This window comes from Tachypleus tridentatus, chromosome 7 (assembly GCF_004210375.1).
Source record: "Tachypleus tridentatus isolate NWPU-2018 chromosome 7, ASM421037v1, whole genome shotgun sequence".
NCBI classification, from domain to species: domain Eukaryota; kingdom Metazoa; phylum Arthropoda; class Merostomata; order Xiphosura; family Limulidae; genus Tachypleus; species Tachypleus tridentatus.
The window spans coordinates 104,934,185-104,953,912 of NC_134831.1; the positions used below are offsets into that span (position 1 = coordinate 104,934,185).

The window sequence follows — 19,728 nt, forward strand, 5'->3', positions numbered from 1 at the left end:
GTGAAAATAAATCCTATTTGTTACAGTAAAGTCATTCTATGTTGCTGAAAAACAAAATCCTGTTAGCTCCAGTAACGTCCTTTTGTATTTTTGTCCACACACACCGTGTTAGCTGCAGTAAAGTCCTTCTGTATTTTTGTCAAGATAAATCCTGTTAGTTACAGTAAAGACCTTCATTATTTTTGTCAATATAAATCTTGTTAGCTATTGTGAAGTCCTTCAGTATTGTTGGGATGATAAATCCTGTCAGCTACAGTAAACTCGTTCTGTATTTTTGTCAAGATAAATCCTTTTAGCTACAGTAAAGTTCTTCTGTATTGTTGTGAAAATAAATCCCATTTGTTACAGTAAAGTCTTTCTATGTTGCTGAAAAACAAAATCCTGTTAGCTGCAGCAAAGTCTTTCTATGTTATTGAAAAACAAAATCCTGTTAGCTACAGTAAAGCCCTTTGTATTTTTGTCAAGATAAATCCTGTTAGCTAGAGTAAAGTTCTTTTGTATTTTTGTCAAGATAAATCCTGTTAGCTACAGTAAAGCCCATCTGTACTCTTGTCAAGATAAATCCTGTTAGCTACAGTAAAGTCCTTTGGTATTTTTGTCAAGATAAATCCTGTTAGCTGCAGTGAAGTCTTTCTATGTTATTGTCAAGATAAATCGTGTTAGTTACAATAAAGAGCTTCATTATTTTTCAATATAAATCTTGTTAGCTATTGTGAAGTCCTTGAGTATTGTTGGGATGATAAATCCTGTCAGCTGCAGTAAACTCGTTCTGTATTTTTGTCAAGATAAATCCTGTTAGGTACAGTAAAGTTCGTCTGTATTGTTGTCAAGAGAAATCTTATTAGTTGCAGTGATATCTTTCTATGTTGTTGACAAGCTGCAGTAAAGTCCTTCAGTATTGTTGTCAAGATAAATTCTCTAAGGTACAGTAAAGTCATTCTCCATTTTTGTCAAGATAAATCCTGTTAGCAACAGTAAAGTCGTTGTGTACTGTTGTCAAGATAAATCCTCCTAGCTACAGTAAAGTCCTTCAGTATTGTTGTCAAAATAAATCCTGTTAGCTACAGTAAAGTCCTTCTGTACTCTTGTCAAGATAAATCCTGTTAGCTACAATAAAGTCCTTTGGTATTTTTGTCAAGATAAATCCTGTTAGCTGCAGTGATATCTTTCTATGTTATTGTCAAGATAAATCCTGTTAGTCACAGTAAAGTCCTTCATTATTTTTGTCAAGATAAATCTTGTCAGTTACAGTAATGTCCTTCTGTATTTTTGTCAAGATAAATACTGTTAGGTACAGTAAAGTGCTTCTGTATTGTTTTCAAGATAAATCCTGTTAGCTGCAGTAATGTCCTTCTGTATTTTTGTCAAGATAAATCCTGTTAGGTACAGTAAAGTTCTTCTGTATTGTTGTGAAGAGAAATCTTATTAGTTGCAGTAAAGTCTTTCTATGTTGTTGACAAGCGAAAACCTGTTAGCTGCAGTAAAGTCCTTCAGTATTGTTGCCAAAATAAATCCTGTTAGCTGCAGTGAAGTCTTTCTATGTTATTGTCAAGATAAATCCTGTAAGGTACAGTAAAGTCATTCTCTATTTTTGTCAAGATAAATCCTGTTAGCAACAGTAAAGTCGTTGTGTACCATTGTCAAGATAAATCCTCCTAGCTACAGTAAAGTCCTTCAGTATTGTTGTCAAAATAAATCCTGTTAGCTACAGTAAAGTCCTTCTGTACTCTTGTCAAGATAAATCCTGTTAGCTACAGTAAAGTCCTTTGGTATTTTTCTCAAGATAAATCCTGTAAGCTGCAGTGATATCTTTCTATGATATTGTCAAGATAAATCCTGTTAGTTACAGTAAAGTCCTTCATTATTTTTGTCAAGATAAATCTTGTCAGCTACAGTAAAGTCATTCTCTATTTTTGTCAAGATAAATCCTGTTAGCAACAGTAAAGTCGTTGTGTACTGTTGTCAAGATAAATCCTGCTAGCTACAGTAAAGTCCTTCTGTATTTTTGTGAAGATAAATCTTGTTAGCTGCAGTAAAGTCCTTCAGTATTGTTGTGAAAATAAATCCCATTTGTTACAGTAAAGTCTTTCTATGTTGCTGAAAAACAAAATCCTGTTAGCTACAGTAAAGTCTTTCTATGTTGCTGAAAAAACAAAATCCTGTTAGCTACAGTAAAGTCCTTTTGTATTTTTGTCAAGATAAATCCTGTTAGCTTGAGTGAAGTCCTTCTGCATTGTTGTCAAGATACATCCTGTTAACTTCAGTAAAGATCTTTTGTATTTTTGTCAAGATTAATCTTGTTAGCTACAGTAATGTCCATCTGTACTCTTGTCAAGATAAACCTGTTAGCTACAGTAAAGTCCTTCGGTATTTTTGTCAAGATAAATCCTGTTAGCTGCAGTGAAGTCTTTCTATGTTATTGTCAAAATAAATCTTGTTAGCTTTAGTAAAGTATTTCCGTATTGTTGTTAAGATAAATACTGTTAGCAACAGTAAAGTCCTTCTTTACTGCTGTCAAGAGAAATCCCATTAGTGAGAGTAAAGTCTTTCTATGTTGTTCAGAAGCTAAATCCTGTTAGGTATAGTGAAGTCCTTCAGTATTGTTGTGAAAATAAATCCTATTTGTTACAGTAAAGTCATTCTATGTTGCTGAAAAACAAAATCCTGTTAGCTCCAGTAACGTCCTTTTGTATTTTTGTCCACACACACCGTGTTAGCTGCAGTAAAGTCCTTCTGTATTTTTGTCAAGATAAATCCTGTTAGTTACAGTAAAGACCTTCATTATTTTTGTCAATATAAATCTTGTTAGCTATTGTGAAGTCCTTCAGTATTGTTGGGATGATAAATCCTGTCAGCTACAGTAAACTCGTTCTGTATTTTTGTCAAGATAAATCCTTTTAGCTACAGTAAAGTTCTTCTGTATTGTTGTGAAAATAAATCCCATTTGTTACAGTAAAGTCTTTCTATGTTGCTGAAAAACAAAATCCTGTTAGCTGCAGCAAAGTCTTTCTATGTTATTGAAAAACAAAATCCTGTTAGCTACAGTAAAGCCCTTTTGTATTTTTGTCAAGATAAATCCTGTTAGCTAGAGTAAAGTTCTTTTGTATTTTTGTCAAGATAAATCCTGTTAGCTACAGTAAAGCCCATCTGTACTCTTGTCAAGATAAATCCTGTTAGCAACAGTAAAGTCGTTGTGTACTGTTGTCAAGATAAATCCTCCTAGCTACAGTAAAGTCGTTGTGTACTGTTGTCAAGATAAATCCTCCTAGCTACAGTAAAGTCCTTCAGTATTGCTGTCAAAATAAATCCTGTTAGCTACAGTAAAGTCCTTCTGTACTCTTGTCAAGATAAATCCTGTTAGCTACAGTAAAGTCCTTTGGTATTTTCGTCAAGATAAATCCTGTTAGCTGCAGTGATATCTTTCTATGTTATTGTCAAGATAAATCCTGTTAGTCACAGTAAAGTCCTTCATTATTTTTGTCAAGATAAATCTTGTCAGTTACAGTAATGTCCTTCTGTATTTTTGTCAAGATAAATACTGTTAGGTACAGTAAAGTGCTTCTGTATTGTTTTCAAGATAAATCCTGTTAGCTGCAGTAAAGTCCTTCTGTATAGTTGTCAAGATAGATCCTATTAGTTACAGTAAAGTCTTTCTATGTTACTGTCAAGATAAATCCAGTTAGCTTCAGTAACGAACTTCTGTATTGTTGTCAAGATAAATTCTCTAAGGTACAGTAAAGTCATTCTCTATTTTTGTCAAGATAAATCCTGTTAGCAACAGTAAAGTCGTTGTGTACTGTTGTCAAGATAAATCCTGCTAGCTACAGTAAAGTCCTTTGGTATTTTCGTCAAGATAAATCCTGTTAGCTGCAGTGATATCTTTCTATGTTATTGTCAAGATAAATCCTGTTAGTCACAGTAAAGTCCTTCATTATTTTTGTCAAGATGAATCTTGTCAGTTACAGTAATGTCCTTCTGTATTTTTGTCAAGATAAATACTGTTAGGTACAGTAAAGTGCTTCTGTATTGTTTTCAAGATAAATCCTGTTAGCTGCAGTAAAGTCCTTCTGTATAGTTGTCAAGATAGATCCTATTAGTTACAGTAAAGTCTTTCTATGTTACTGTCAAGATAAATCCAGTTAGCTTCAGTAACGAACTTCTGTATTGTTGTCAAGATAAATTCTCTAAGGTACAGTAAAGTCATTCTCTATTTTTGTCAAGATAAACCTGTTAGCAACAGTAAAGTCGTTGTGTACTGTTGTCAAGATAAATCCTGCTAGCTACAGTAAAGTCCTTCTGTATTTTAGTGAAGATAAATCTTGTTAGCTGCAGTAAAGTCCCTCTGTATTTTTGTCAAGATAAATCTGTTAGTTGCAGTGAAGTATTTCTGTATTGTTGTCAAGATAAATACTGTTAGCTATAGTAAAGTCCTTCAGTATTGTTGTGAAAATAAATCCCATTTGTTACAGTAAAGTCTTTCTATGTTGCTGAAAAACAAAATCCTGTTAGCTACAGTAAAGTCCTTTTCTATTTTTGTCAAGATAAATCCTGTTAGCTTGAGTGAAGTCCTTCTGCATTGTTGTCAAGATAAATCCTGTTAACTTCAGTAAAGTTCTTTTGTATTTTTTCAAGATAAATCCTGTTAACTTCAGTAAAGTCCTTTTGTATTTTTGTCAAGATAAATCCTGTTAGATACAGTGAAGTCTTCCTATGTTATTGTCAAAATAAATCTTGTTAGCTTTAGTAAAGTATTTCTGTATTGTTGTTAAGATAAATACTGTCAGCTACAGTAAAGTCCTTTACTGCTGTCAAGAGAAATCCCATTAGTGAGAGTAAAGTCTTTCTATGTTGTTCACAAGCTAAATCCTGTTAGGTATAGTGAAGTCCTTCAGTATTGTTGTGAAAATAAATCCCATTTGTTACAGTAAAGTCTTTCTATGTTGCTGAAAAACAAAATCCTGTTAGCTACAGTAAAGTCCTTCTGTATTTTTGTCAAGATAAATTCTGTTAACTACAGTAAAGTCCTTCTGTAATTTTGTCAAGATAAATCCCTTTAGCTACAGTAAAGTTCTTCTGTATTGTTGTTAAGAGACATCGTATTAGTTGCAGTAAAGTCTTTCCATGTTATTGTCAAGATAAATCCTGTTAACTACAGTAAAGTCCTTCTGTAATTTTGTCAAGATAAATCCTGTTAGCTACAGTAATGTCCTTCTGTAATTATCTCAAGATAAATCCTGTTAGCTACACTAAAGTCCATCTGTATTTTTGTTAAGATACACCCTGTTAGCTACAGTAACATCGTTCTCTATTTGGTTGTCAAGATAAAACCTATTAGTTACAGTAAAGTCTTTCTATGTTGTTGACAAGCTAAATCCTGTTAGCTATAGTGAAGTCGTTGAGTATTGTTGTCAAGATAAATCCTGTTAGCTACAGTAAAGTCATTCTCTATTTTGATCAAGATAAATCCTGTTAGCAACAGTAAAGTCGTTGTGTACTGTTGTCAAGATAAATCCTGCTAGCTACAGTAAAGTCCTTCTGTATTTTTCTGAAGATAAATCCTGTTAGCTGCAGTAAAGTCCCTCTGTATTTTTGTCAAGATAAATCCTGTTAGCTGCAGTGATATCTTTCTATGTGATTGTCAAGATAAATCCTGTTAGTGACAGTAAAGTCCTTCATTATTTTTGTCAAGATAAATCTTGTCAGCTACAGTAATGTCCTTCTATACTGCTGTCAAGATAAATCCGATTAGTGACAGTAAAGTCTTTCTATGTTGTTCACAAGTTAAATCCTGTTAGCCATAGTGAAGTCCTTCAGTATTGTTGTGAAGATAAATCCCATTTGTTACAGTAAAGTCTTTCTATGTTGCTGAAAAACAAATTCCTGTTAGCTACAGTAAAGTCCTTTTGTATTTTTGTCCATACACACCGTGTTAGCTGCAGTAAAGTCCTTCTGTATTTTTGTCAAGATAAATCCTGTTAACTACAGTAAAGTCCTTCTGTAATTTTGTCAAGATAAATCCTGTTAGCTAGAGTAAAGTCCGTCTGTATTGTTGTCAAGATAAATCCTGTTAGCTAGAGTAAAGTCCTTATGTACTCTTGTCAAGATAAATCCTGTAAGCTACAGTAATGTCCTTCTGTATTTTTATAAAGATAAATCTTGTTAGCAACAGTAACATCCTTCTGTATTTTTGTCAAGATAAATGCTATTAGTTACAGTAATGTCTTTCTATGTTGTTGAGAAGCTAAATCCTGTTAGCTATAGTGAAGTCCTTCAGTATTTTTGTGAAGATAAATCCTGTTAGCTACAGTAAAGTCATGTATTTTTGTCAAGATAAATCCTGTTAGCTACAGTGAAGTCTTTCTGTGTTGTTGACAAGTGAGATTCTGTTAGCTTAATGAAATGTTAACAAAATATTCATTTGTAAACTGTAATGTTTGTTCCTTTTATTTCAGTGGCAGCCGACAAGCTGAACTGTAGTCGACCAGATAAGTAAATACAATTTACTATTTTTAAGAATTTGAATAAAGAAAATAAACAAAAACAAGAACTTTAATATATGAACTTGCATCTTTTAGATTAACAAATCGTATATACAGAGGTAGAAAAATCCCTCCGTTAGATAAATGCAATATGACTTATATATATATAAAGTTTTAATATTTTAAATTTTAGTACAAATTTTGTACAAGAAGTTAAAGTACATGATAAAAATAAGCTAATCTTTTCATAAACATTGTTCTTCTGACAAAAACAGATGGTTCATGTGTTCGTGGTTATTGTCGTAAGTGAACTCACGAATTTGGGCAGCACTGATGACATCTTTAGACCCAGGGTAATGAATATCCACCTTCCTTCTTCCAATGTGTAGTCGACGAATACAACCAACGAGGCCCATACTGACACCCACATTTCTATATACCCTGTAGTAAAGTAAGAACAATGTTGTGTTTATATCTTTATCTATAAATGGTACTCTTATCGATAAAAAGACACACTCACAAAAAACAATAACACAAACAAAAAAAAACTTTAAAGAATAACTGGACCTTAAATATAAGCCAGCAAGGAATTTTTTATGTAAGAAATAAAGTATCTCAGAATTGGAATTTATTTTCTATACAACAATATTCTGTTCGTTTTGTTATTATGTACAAAGGTATCTGGAGGGCTATCTGCTGTCTACCATGGATAGCGAAACTCGGTTTCTAGCGGTAGAAGTCTGCAGACATACCACTGTGCCACTGGGAAAGGGTAATACTATTTGAAACATTTAGATGTCAGGGTGTTATCGGTGTGCATTAGATACGCATCAGCAGTTGGGTCACTGTGTCATTATAAGTTTGGTAGACATACAGTGTCAACAGTCTGTCATCATAAGTTTGTTAGACATACAGTGTCAACAGCCTGTCATTATAAGTTTGTTAGACATACAGTGTCAACAGTCTGTCATCATAAGTTTGTTAGACATACAGTGTCAACAGTCTGTCATCATAAGTTTGTTAGAGACACATTGTCGACAGTGTGTGATTAAAAGTTTGTTGAACATTGTGTTATTTTCACGGATGTTATATAAGGTGATTTTATGTTAAAATACTATCGAAATATTCAATGAAACCATGCTTGGATTTCTATCATTATGTTTATCATATTGTGTGGAAAGTGTCCGGACCCTCAATGAATTTTATTATGTCTTAAATATTTTCCTATAACATATAGAAATAATCGATAACTTTCTAATTTAAAAACCAGTTTCTAGGTGGTAACACAGCTTCATACAAAGGAAGTATTAGTTTGTTTATACTGGAACTATTTCATCCATCCATGACTATGTTGACTTATGGAGACGATTACCCATTGACTTTTGTAACAAGTCAATTAACCTGCGTCAGTGATTTTCAGTGAAATTTGGTGAAAAAGGGTTTTTCTAATTCAAGCTGATTTCAGTAAAGTGACCAGCTTTATGACTATCAACTTATAAATACACCTCAATAGCTGTTTCCGTATGAAAATGATTGACTTACGAGCCGAGCGTATTATAAACACAGACAGGAGAAATGCCTGGTTTAGTTGAGATGGCATTAGGAGAAAAGTTTATCTTTCATAACTAACGTTTTACACTTTCGAGCATGATTTGTGGGTCTGTTGATATTCTGAATGTTCTGCAGTATCAGATCTCCAGATATCCATGAATAACACTTACTATTATTATTATGGATAACACATTATATTATTATGAATAACAGTTATTATCATTATTATGGATAACACATTATTATTATTAATAACAGTTATTATTATTATTATGGATAACACTTACTATTATTATTATCATTATGAATAACACTTACTATTATTATTATCATTATAGATAACACTTACTATTATTATTATGGATGAAACATTATTATTATTATGAATAACATTATTATTATTATTATGGATAATACTTATTATTATTAATCTGGATAACACTACTATTATTATTATGGATAACACTGATATTATTATGGATAACAGTTATTATTATGGATAACACTCATGATTATTATTATGGATAACACTATTATTATTATAATTATGGATAACACTCATGATTATTATTATGGATAACACTATTATTATTATAATTATGGATAACACTCTATTATTATGGATAACACTGATATTATTATGGATAACACTCTATTATTATGGATAACACTTACTATTATTATTATTATGGATAACACTTACTATTATTATTATTATGGATAACAGTTACTATTATTATCATTAGGGATAACAGTTACTATTATTATCATTATGGATAACACTTACTATTATTATTATCATTATGGATAACACTTACTATTATTATTATGGATAATACTTATTATTATTATTATGGATAATACTTATTATTATTAATCTGGATAACACTACTATTATTATTATGGATAACACTGATATTATTATGGATAACACTGATATTATTATGCATAACAGTTATTATTATGGATAACACTATAATTATTATAATTATGGATAACACTTATTATTATCATTATGGATAACACTACTATTATTATTATGGATAACACTGATATTATTATGAATAACAGTTATTAATATGGATAACACTCATGATTATTATTATGGATAACACTTACTATTATTATCATTATGGATAACATTCACTATTATTATTATGAATAACACTTATTATTATCATTATGGATAACACTTACTCTTAGTATTATTATGGATAACACGTATTATTATTATGAATAACACGTATTATTCGTGCATCAAACTTATAGGTGTTAAACATGTCATCCGTGGTGCACTACTCACACCTCTAGCGACACGCCACTGCATTAATACAAGCACATTCTTGTTAAGAAGTGGGAATAACCTTTGTACACAGTGAATTCTGGACAGTATGAAGAGATAGCAAACAGTGTAAAAATGGATAAACTGTTAGCTAAAAGTATGTATTGTCATACAGCTAGTTGTTGTTGGTTTAGAAGGTTACAACGTGATCTGACGATATAACTACATTTAGTTGTTGGGTTAGGTGTGAGAGTTATAAGGTGGATCTGCTGATATAACTGTTGTTGGTTTAGATGTGAGAGTTATAACGTGGATCTGGTGATATAACTGTAGTTAGTTGTTTTTGATTTAGCTGTGAGGGTTATAACGTGGATCTGGTGATATAACTGAAGTTAGTTGTTTTTAATTTATCTGTGAGGGTTATAAAGTGGATCTGGTGATATAACTGTAGTTAGTTGTTTTTGATTTAGCTGTGAGGGTTATAACGTGGATCTGGTGATATAACTGAAGTTAGTTGTTTTTGATTTATCTGTGAGGGTTATAAAGTGGATCTGGTGATATAACTGTAGTTAGTTGTTTTTGATTTAGCTGTGAGGGTTATAACGTGGATCTGGTGATATAACTGAAGTTAGTTGTTTTTTATTTATCTGTGAGGATTATAAAGTGGATCTGGTGATATAACTGTAGTTAGTTGTTTTTGATTTATCTGTGAGGGTTATAACGTGGATGTGGTGATATAACTGTAGTTAGTTGTTTTTGATTTATCTGTGAGGGTTATAACGTGGATCTGGTGATATAACTGAAGTTAGTTGTTTTTGATTTAGCTGTGAGGGTTATAAAGTGGATCTGGTGATATAACTGTAGTTAGTTGTTTTTGATTTAGCTGTGAGGGTTATAACGTGGATCTGGTGATATAACTGAAGTTAGTTGTTTTTGATTTATCTGTGAGGGTTATAAAGTGGATCTGGTGATATAACTGAAGTTAGTTGTTTTTGATTTATCTGTGAGGGTTATAACGTGGATCTGGTGATATAACTGAAGTTAGTTGTTTTTGATTTATCTGTGAGGGTTATAAAGTGGATCTGGTGATATAACTGTAGTTAGTTGTTTTTGATTTAGCTGTGAGGGTTATAACGTGGATCTGGTGATATAACTGAAGTTAGTTGTTTTTGATTTATCTGTGAGGGTTATAAAGTGGATCTGGTGATATAACTGAAGTTAGTTGTTTTTGATTTATCTGTGAGGGTTATAAAGTGGATCTGGTGATATAACTGTAGTTAGTTGTTTTTGATTTATCTGTGAGGGTTATAACGTGGATCTGGTGATATAACTGTAGTTAGTTGTTTTTGATTTATCTGTGAGGGTTATAACGTGGATCTGGTGATATAACTGTAGTTAGTTGTTTTTGATTTAGCTGTGAGGGTTATAACGTGGATCTGGTGATATAACTGTAGTTAGTTGTTTTTGATTTAGCTGTGAGGATTATAACGTGGATCTGGTGATATAACTGTAATTAGTTGTTTTTGATTTAGCTGTGAGGGTTATAACGTGGATCTGGTGATATAACTGTAGTTAGTTGTTTTTGATTTAGATGTGAGGGTTAAACGCGGATCTGGTGATATAACTGTAGTTAGTTGTTTTTGATTTATCTGTGAGGGTTATAATGTGGATCCTTCCAGCAAATAACTTGATTACTTCACTGTTGCTTCGTATGTTTTGTAATATTAGGAAATATATTATTTCCATTGCAGTAGCTTCCTGATGCCTCAGAGATAAATTATTAGGTATTACACTAGAATTTGGAGTTTGATACCTATGGTGGGCATAACCCAGATAACCCATTATGTGGCTTTATGCGTTACAGCAAACAAACAAGGCATTAAAATAATGAGTGTTCTTAACACGGAAAAGGAAAGGTTTAATAGTTGTACAAATATCTCATCTCCAGTAAGTAATAATTATGTGAGCATTATTTTAGATGGAATGTTAATTATAAACCAATTAGATGTCTGTTTGTCCATACGTAATTAGAATATATACTACTACGTCATAAATTTAGTTTGTAACAAAGATGTCCATATACGAGTGAGGATTTGGTTCTGAAAGTGGATAGTATTTTATGAATATTAACAGTTAACTCAGTCCTCTGTAAAATAATTATTGTCCCTTAAAATTATATAAATTATTCATTAATGAGGTTTGAATCATTTGAGAAACAGAGATTACACACAAAAATGTTATTTTATGTTTAGATATTGAAAATAATTACAATGACTTCAAATTCGTTGGTTTCTACATTTAATTATCTTAAAGCTTCACACTTTGTTATAATCTTTATTTTAAGACTGGTAATAAACGACCTTAATTCATTAATATTTGTTATTTTTTCTTTAATCCTCATAACTTCTTCAGCAATTCTCACTAAAACAAACAGTAACTGACAGTACAAAACTGGTGGTGGTGGTGGTAATATATCTAATTCAAACGTCTGTTAAGACCTACCTCTTGCTGGTGGTTGAAATGTATCCAGTGTATAAGTCTGTTAAAACCTACCCTTTGCAGGTGGTTGAAATGTATCCAATAAATCTGTTAAAACTTACCCTTTGCTGGTGGTTGCAATGTATCCAATAAATCTGTTAAAACTTACCCTTTGCTAGTGGTTGAAATGTATCCAATGTATAAGTCTGTTGACACCTACCCTTTGCTGGTAGTTGGAATGTATCCAATAAGTCTGTTAAAACCTATATTTTGCTGGTGGTCAGAATGTATCTAATGTATAAGTCTGTTGAAACTTACCCTTTGTTGGTGGTTGCAATGTATCCAATGTATAAGTCTGTTAAAACTTACCCTTTGTTGGTGGTTGCAATGTATCCAATGTATAAGTCTGTTAAAACCTACCCTTTGCTGGTGGTTGTAATGTATCAAATGTATAAGTCTGTTACAACTTACTCTTTGTTGGTGGTTGTAATGTATCCAATATATAAGTCTGTTAAAACCTACCCTTTGTTGGTGGTTGTAATGTATACAATGTATAAGTCTGTTAAAACCTATACTTTGTTGATGGTTGTAATGTATCCAATGTATAAGTCTGTTAAAACCTACCCTTTGTTGGTGGTTGTAATGTATACAATGTATAAGTCTGTTAAAACCTACCCTTTGTTGGTGGTTGTAATGTATACAATATATAAGTCTGTTAAAACCTACCCTTTGTTGGTGGTTGTAATGTATACAATGTATAAGTCTGTTAAAACCTATACTTTGTTGATGGTTGTAATGTATCCAATGTATAAGTCTGTTAAAACCTACCCTTTGTTGGTGGTTGTAATGTATACAATGTATAAGTCTGTTAAAACCTACCCTTTGTTGGTGGTTGTAATGTATACAATGTATAAGTCTGTTAAAACCTACCCTTTGTTGGTGGTTGTAATGTATACAATGTATAAGTCTGTTAAAACCAATACTTTGTTGATGGTTGTAATGTATCCAATGTATAAGTCTGTTAAAACCTACCCTTTGTTGGTGGTTGTAATGTATACAATGTATAAGTCTGTTAAAACCTACCCTTTGTTGGTGGTTGTAATGTATACAATGTATAAGTCTGTCAAAACTTACCCTTTTCTTGTGGTTTGAATGCATCCAATGTATAAGTCTGTTAAAACCTATACTTTGCTGGTGGTTGGAATGTATCCAATGGATAAGTCTGTTAAAACTTACCCTTTGCTGGTGGTTGGAATGTATCCAATGTATAAATTCTCGTCTAGGTCCAGAGACTTTAGTCTCCCTTCACTACTGCCAGTCACTGCTTCCTGACCTTCAACGGTCAAGATTCCCTCTCGAAGGTAACGTTTAGCCACCACCCGGTGAAACTTGCCTGGCTGCAAGCGCTGAGTTGAGCGTAGTTCAACTGGTCCACTTCCTAAGTCATATCTGGACGTTAGAACAAAATAATATCCACAATGTTAGGTCACCTTTGTGAAGTAACAGATGTTATGTTATAGATATATCCTACTCGTATTTCACGAAGTATCAGTTACTAAAGCATTTTCAGACCATATCCATGTCTGATGACATAGAAATTTATACATCACAACTGACAAATGACCTTTTCAATAAGTTATCTTAACTCCACACATTTTTCTATTATCAATGTTATCTCTAGCTGAAATTCACTCTGAACCTTCTATACATGGTTTGATGCTGCATATGTAAAAAGGCCTAATTGCTTAAGATGTTTTTTCAGCTTTTCTAACAAGACATAAAACAATTATTTTTCCACCAGTGTGGCTGATCAAATGTGATTTCATTGTTAAAAATATTTCTAAACACTCAAAAAAATATAAGAACTCAACACCAATACCTGTGTCTACTTGTATTATATCATTCAAAGTTACTTTAAGTTGAATAGATGCTTGCCAATTCATTTTCCATAGGGTTGATTTTTAGACCAAGGTCAGTGCTGGGTCAGATTTTTTAAACAATTTACACTTACCTAAATTCTACAAATCCATTCCTCACAGCCAGGGATACAAAATCTCCATGTCCACCTCCACTGCTCTGACCATTATAAAACAGTATGCCATCATTTGCGAGTGTTAAAAATTCTAACATCACACTCATCCGCACGTAGGCTTCAAGTCTTCTTAGTTCCATCCAAGAACGACCAGAGAATGCAGGGACTTCCACGGGGGTTTCTGAAAAAAGAGAGAGAGAGTAAACATGTTTTTAGCTACAAAATGATAGTCATATGTTGTGAAGGAATAAAGTTTCATTTGGAATTACAACTGAAAGCTAATCTAAGAATCCCACATAGTTACACTCGACAGGAGCTAGAGGAATCACTGGCAGAACACCAATATAAGTCCTTTACGTTGGTTCTGTAAAGGCCCACCAGGGGACAAGTTACCTTGTTTCACTGACACATATCCACTGGAGCTGCTATGGTTGGTCTGTCACTGGGGACCAAGTTATCTTGTTTTCTCACACATATCCACTGGAGCTGTTATGGTTGCTCTGTCACTAGAGAACAAGTTATCTTGTTTTCTCACACATATCCACTGGAGCTGATATGGGTGGTCTGCCACCAGGGAACAAGTTATCTTTTTTATGTGACACATATCCACTGGAGCTGTTATGGTTGGTGTGTCACCAGGGAACAAGTTATCTTTTTTATGTGACACATATCCACTGGAGCTGATATGGGTGGTCTGCCACCAGGGAACAAGTTATCTTTTTTATGTGACACATATCCACTGGAGCTGATATGGGTGGTCTGCCACCAGGGAACAAGTTATCTTTTTTATGTGACACATATCCACTGGAGCTGTTATGGTTGGTGTGTCACCAGGGAACAAGTTATCTTTTTTATGTGACACATATCCACTGGAGCTGATATGGGTGGTCTGCCACCAGGGAACAAGTTATCTTTTTTATGTGACACATATCCACTGGAGCTGTTATGGTTGGTGTGTCACCAGGGAATAGATTATCTTGTTAGCTCATATCCACTGGAGTTATTATGGTTGGTTTGGCATCAGGTGACAAGTTATCTGGTTTTACTTACTCAAGTCCATTGTAACAGCAATCATTGATTCTGGCACCATAAACAAAGTTTTAGATTTTACTTACCAAAATCCACTGGAGCAGCTATGGTTGGTCTAGTGCTTCGATACAGGTTTTCTATCACACCAGGGTTGATGTCACGTGTTGACTTTGAGTCATACTGGCCAATGGTAGACTTCTGTACAGTTGAACGACGCACTGGACTACCGGTTGGTGTAGCGTCTGTTTACAGAATAAAGTTGGCACTGCTTATTACAGACGAATTTCATGAAAACAATGTTTAAGTTTTTGTTACAGGACTTCAAGTCCATATCATTTTTCTATATACCTAGTATTTCAAACACCTCTAATCCAATACAACTATTTTATTCACAATGATATGGTTGTCCACTAACATCTGATGTTAGAAAATAATATAACATATCTGTGCAGATGATTAATGTTTAACTTTGTGACCGTTATATGCCCTTTCTTAATATGAGATTTGTTGTTAGGTCTTTGTTGTTTTTACATACAAAATTTTTGATCTTTCTAGTATTTTGGTGTACATCACTTAAAAGCAATTTAGGAATTATCGCAGCATACAATACTTTCTTGCTATATTCTATTACCATGTATGCAAGGTCCTTTGCTATTTACTGTCAGTGATTTCTGATAACGGCAGTTAAAGAGTCGTAGCTGACACTCGGATCCGTATGTATGTCCATCACTTCCACAGACAGGTTCACCGGACTCTAACAACGAACACTTAAAGTCACATATGCACTGCACCTTTCCCAACTCTTCCCGACAGGTGGCGCCATATTGGCAGGTTACGCCATCACAAGATTCGCTAGTTCTCCTTGATAAGGACTCTAGAGGAAAACAAAGTTAAACTATTGCTAACTTAACAAAAAACACATTAAATAAATATTTAAGTTAAAGAGAAAGTCAAGCCACTTGTAAAGTAAACATGAAAACAAAATTAAACCATAACTAATTAAAGGGTAATAATACAAAGTTATATCTCAGTTAATTACGGAAATGTGAGACAAACAAATAATTATTGCATTCTGCAGTTCATCTTAATCAGATAGACACAAGGTTATAACCTATGGGAGGGTTGGTTATCAGTGACGTAGAGTTACAACAGATAACCCAGAGTACGGTTAGACCACACTGATCTGTAGTTAAAACATGACCTATAGATGGTTTTTCGTTTCTAACTTCTTACAAATTTCTTCTATATAGACGGTTTTCACATACTTGAGGGTTTATTTTAACACTGAGAGAAACACCTACCGTCGACACAGCCCCGGTGGTCCAGCACCTTGCCTGATGTGCAGTTGTCACATTTCATACCCTTAATGTTGGGTTTGCAGACACATCTGCCTGTTGTCTGTTCACAGTCATCTCGAACCGATCCATATTCACTACATCCACAAGCTAAGGGAAAAGTAATCACAACTTTTGAAGGAACAAACTCACAAACACATTCGTCTGTATCAACTATTTGAAGAGTTTCATATCACTCTTGGTTTCAGTTTTGTTTATTTCAATTTTTTCCCATGTTTCTTTTTTCTGTTCTGTTTTGTTCAATATTCCCTTATAGGATGTGTGTGAAGTTCAATTTGACTTTGGTTTCATTTCATTATATTTAATAAGATAAAAAGTATTTTGAGAATTTCAACTATAACTGTTCATAAAGTAATGTTATGTACAACACAGAGAAAGTCTTGGCTAAAGCGCCCCCTGTTTTCTACAACCACAAGCTACTATCATTATTCTTTCTAGTCCTAGCTACAGATTACCTAAACACGATAATTTCCGCTTAAGAACAGCAATTTTCCTTTAACTGTTATACCATAACTGTCACATCAGGTTATATTTAAACTGAATTTGGACTGTAAAAGTGAATGAAAAAATAAGTCATCAGAACTGTCTAAACATATTTCCACAGGCCTAAATTATAGTGAGGAACTCTGTTAAAAATAATTAACTGAACATTGGTTCTGTAAACTTTGAAAGGTTCAGAATATTACTGAATCACTTACAAATGCATCCACTGTTTCCTTCAGCAATTTTGTGGATACCCCAAAACCCAGGTTCACACCGATCACACCGAAGACCTCCAACACCAGGTTTACAAGAACACTGATTTGATATTGGATCACAAGTCTGACTATATGCTCCAAGACGGTTACAGCTACAAACACCTAAAACAACAGAAAGGTAGTGTTATGTTTAAATTAGAATACCAGTGTTATGCTTAATTTAAAATACTAGTGTTATGCTTAAATTAGAATACCAGTGTTATGCTTAAATTAGAATACCAGTGTTATGTTTAATTTAAAATACTAGTGTTATGTTTAAATTAGAATACCAGTGTTATGCTTAAATTAGAATACCAGTGTTATGTTTAATTTAAAATACTAGTGTTATGCTTAAATTAGAATACCAGTGTTATGCTTAAATTAGAATACCAGTGTTATGTTTAAATTAGACTACCAGTTAACATTATGATAGAACACACACCAGTGATGGGTTTAAATCAGATTAACAAGTTAACAATGCCATCAGTGTGCTGAAATTTGAAACGTTAACAATGTTATCAGTGTGCTGAACCCGATTACCCTTACTTAACAAACGTATATCTTTCAAGCAAAATAACTTAAGAAAGCTCATCACTCATTGGTGTTTTCAATTATTAATACTTATTAGTACATGTTTTTTTGTCACAATCTCACTGAGTTGTCTTTTATTTATCACAATAGCTAACTCCCTAATTCTGTACGTGACATGTTAAGCCTACTTACTGGGGCAACCAGCCTTATCATATCCTTGTGCCTGAGTTTTCCCGTCAGGACAACAACCATAAGGTGAGTCAGCACACGTCTTTATCAAGGCCACTGAAAGCCAAATATTAAACTTTACTCAAAGAGTTACAAAGTAAACACCAATTGCGAAAAAGAAATCCTACTAATTACATACAAGGATTATGAGTTTAAAATACACAACTGATAAGTTTTTTATTGTTGTTTCGACTATTTTCAGAGATTTTCATAACATTGTTTGTATTTCACAAAACAACTTGAATATTTCATACATATTTACAACGTTTTCCGTTTTTCAAAGTGCCAATGTTTTGATCAAAGAAACATCTGTTACTAGGCCTAGGACAAATCTCACCCTTTCTGCAGCACTTGGCGAAGCTAGGTGTTTCGTGGCAGTAACTGTTGGGAGGACACCGATCAACTCCAGTCCTGCCCCCACAATAGTATTCGAACCCATTCACCGGGTCCACTAAAGGGGGTTCTCCGTGACAAGGTAATTCTGAAGATTCTGTAGTGAAGACGAAAAAAAAGTTATAATGTATCGTGAGCCAGTTTATAAATTTAATAGAAAACTATAATAAAAAAATATAAACCTTTTCGACGAGACATAGAGCAAACTTTCTTAGCCATCATAAAATATTATAAGATCGTTAAAATATTTATTATTCTCTGACTGGCTCAAAAGTAAACTCGAGAGTATATATCGCTAAATTTAGGGTACGATCCCTGTTGTAATATTTGACTGCAAACAAAACAAAAGCTAGAATGTGACAGTACTCTGGTTCAGGTGTTGTACTCATGTTAATGTTAGTGTAGATGTAATGTATGTGTGTATTTTGGATAACACAGAAACACACACATATTGAAATATACTTGAAGTTCCACCAAGTGTCAATCTTTGTGATCGAAAGAGATGAGATAATTTAATTTCTTTAAAATGAATTTATCGTCTAGTTATGTTAGATGGTTTGAAATTTAATGTTCTTAATTTACGATATAATTAGAGAAACATATACGGTTTACAAAACTGATATGCAAAAAAACACAGCTGACAATCATGAAATACATTTATACAGAAATACTTCGTGACGCCAGATCTTATAAAAATTATATTTCTTGCCTTCGTAAGAATCTCTGGCAATTATTTGACTTTAAAGAAGTCTGTGGTCACTTTTTTACTTTCACAATAATCTGTGGTTACTTTCTTACCTTTACAAGATCCTCTGTCCACTTTCTTACCTTCACAGTAACTCCTTGTTGCTTTTTTTTACCTTTACAAGATCCTCTGTTCACTTTCTTACCTTCGCAGTAATCTGTGGTTACTTTCTTACTTTTACAAGATCCTCTGTTTACTTTCTTACCTTCACGGTAATCCTATGTTACTTTCTTACCTTTACAAGATCCTCTGTCTACTTTTTTACCTTCACAGTAACCCCTTGTTACTTTCTTACCTTTACAAGATCCTCTGTTCACTTTCTTACCTTCACAGTAATCTGTGGTTACTTTCTTACCTTTACAAGATCCTCTGTTCACTTTCTTACCTTCACAGTAATCTGTGGTTACTTTCTTACCTTCACAAGATCCTCTGTTTACTTTCTTACCTTCACAGTAACCCCTTGTTACTTTCTTACCTTTACAAGATCCTCTGTCTACTTTCTTACCTTCACGGTAACCCCTTGTTACTTTCTTACCTTTACAAGATCCTCTGTTCACTTTCTTACCTTCACCTTCTATGTTACTTTCTTACCTTTACAAGATCCTCTGTTACTTTCTTACCTTCACAGTAACCCCTTGTTACTTTCTTACCTTTACAAGATCCTCTGTTCACTTTCTTACCTTCACAGTAACCCCTTGTTACTTTCTTACCTTTACAAGATCCTCTGTTCACTTTCTTACCTTCACAGTAACCCCTTGTTACTTTCTTACCTTAACAAGATCCTCTGTTCACTTTGTTACCTTCACAGTAACCCCTTGTTACTTTTTTACCTTTACAAGACCCTCTGTTCACTTTCTTACCTTCACAGTAATCTGTGGTTACTTTCTT

The 19,728-nt window shown here is 33.3% G+C and overlaps 1 protein-coding gene across 2 annotated transcripts in view; it reads right to left on the reverse strand.

The window, feature by feature from the left end:
* LOC143256321 (agrin-like) overlaps nt 1-19,728 on the reverse strand; it is a 355,513-nt gene that overhangs the window by 10,126 nt on the left and 325,659 nt on the right. For both annotated transcript variants that reach the window (XM_076513398.1, XM_076513397.1), the window contains exons 12-20: nt 18,040-18,192; nt 17,667-17,759; nt 16,905-17,066; nt 16,153-16,296; nt 15,483-15,725; nt 14,938-15,093; nt 13,802-14,003; nt 13,027-13,239; nt 6,796-6,920 (exon numbers count right to left, since the gene is read on the reverse strand). In XM_076513398.1, coding sequence (XP_076369513.1) covers nt 6,796-6,920; nt 13,027-13,239; nt 13,802-14,003; nt 14,938-15,093; nt 15,483-15,725; nt 16,153-16,296; nt 16,905-17,066; nt 17,667-17,759; nt 18,040-18,192 — 1,491 coding nt within the window. The remainder of the gene's footprint in view (nt 1-6,795; nt 6,921-13,026; nt 13,240-13,801; nt 14,004-14,937; nt 15,094-15,482; nt 15,726-16,152; nt 16,297-16,904; nt 17,067-17,666; nt 17,760-18,039; nt 18,193-19,728) is intronic.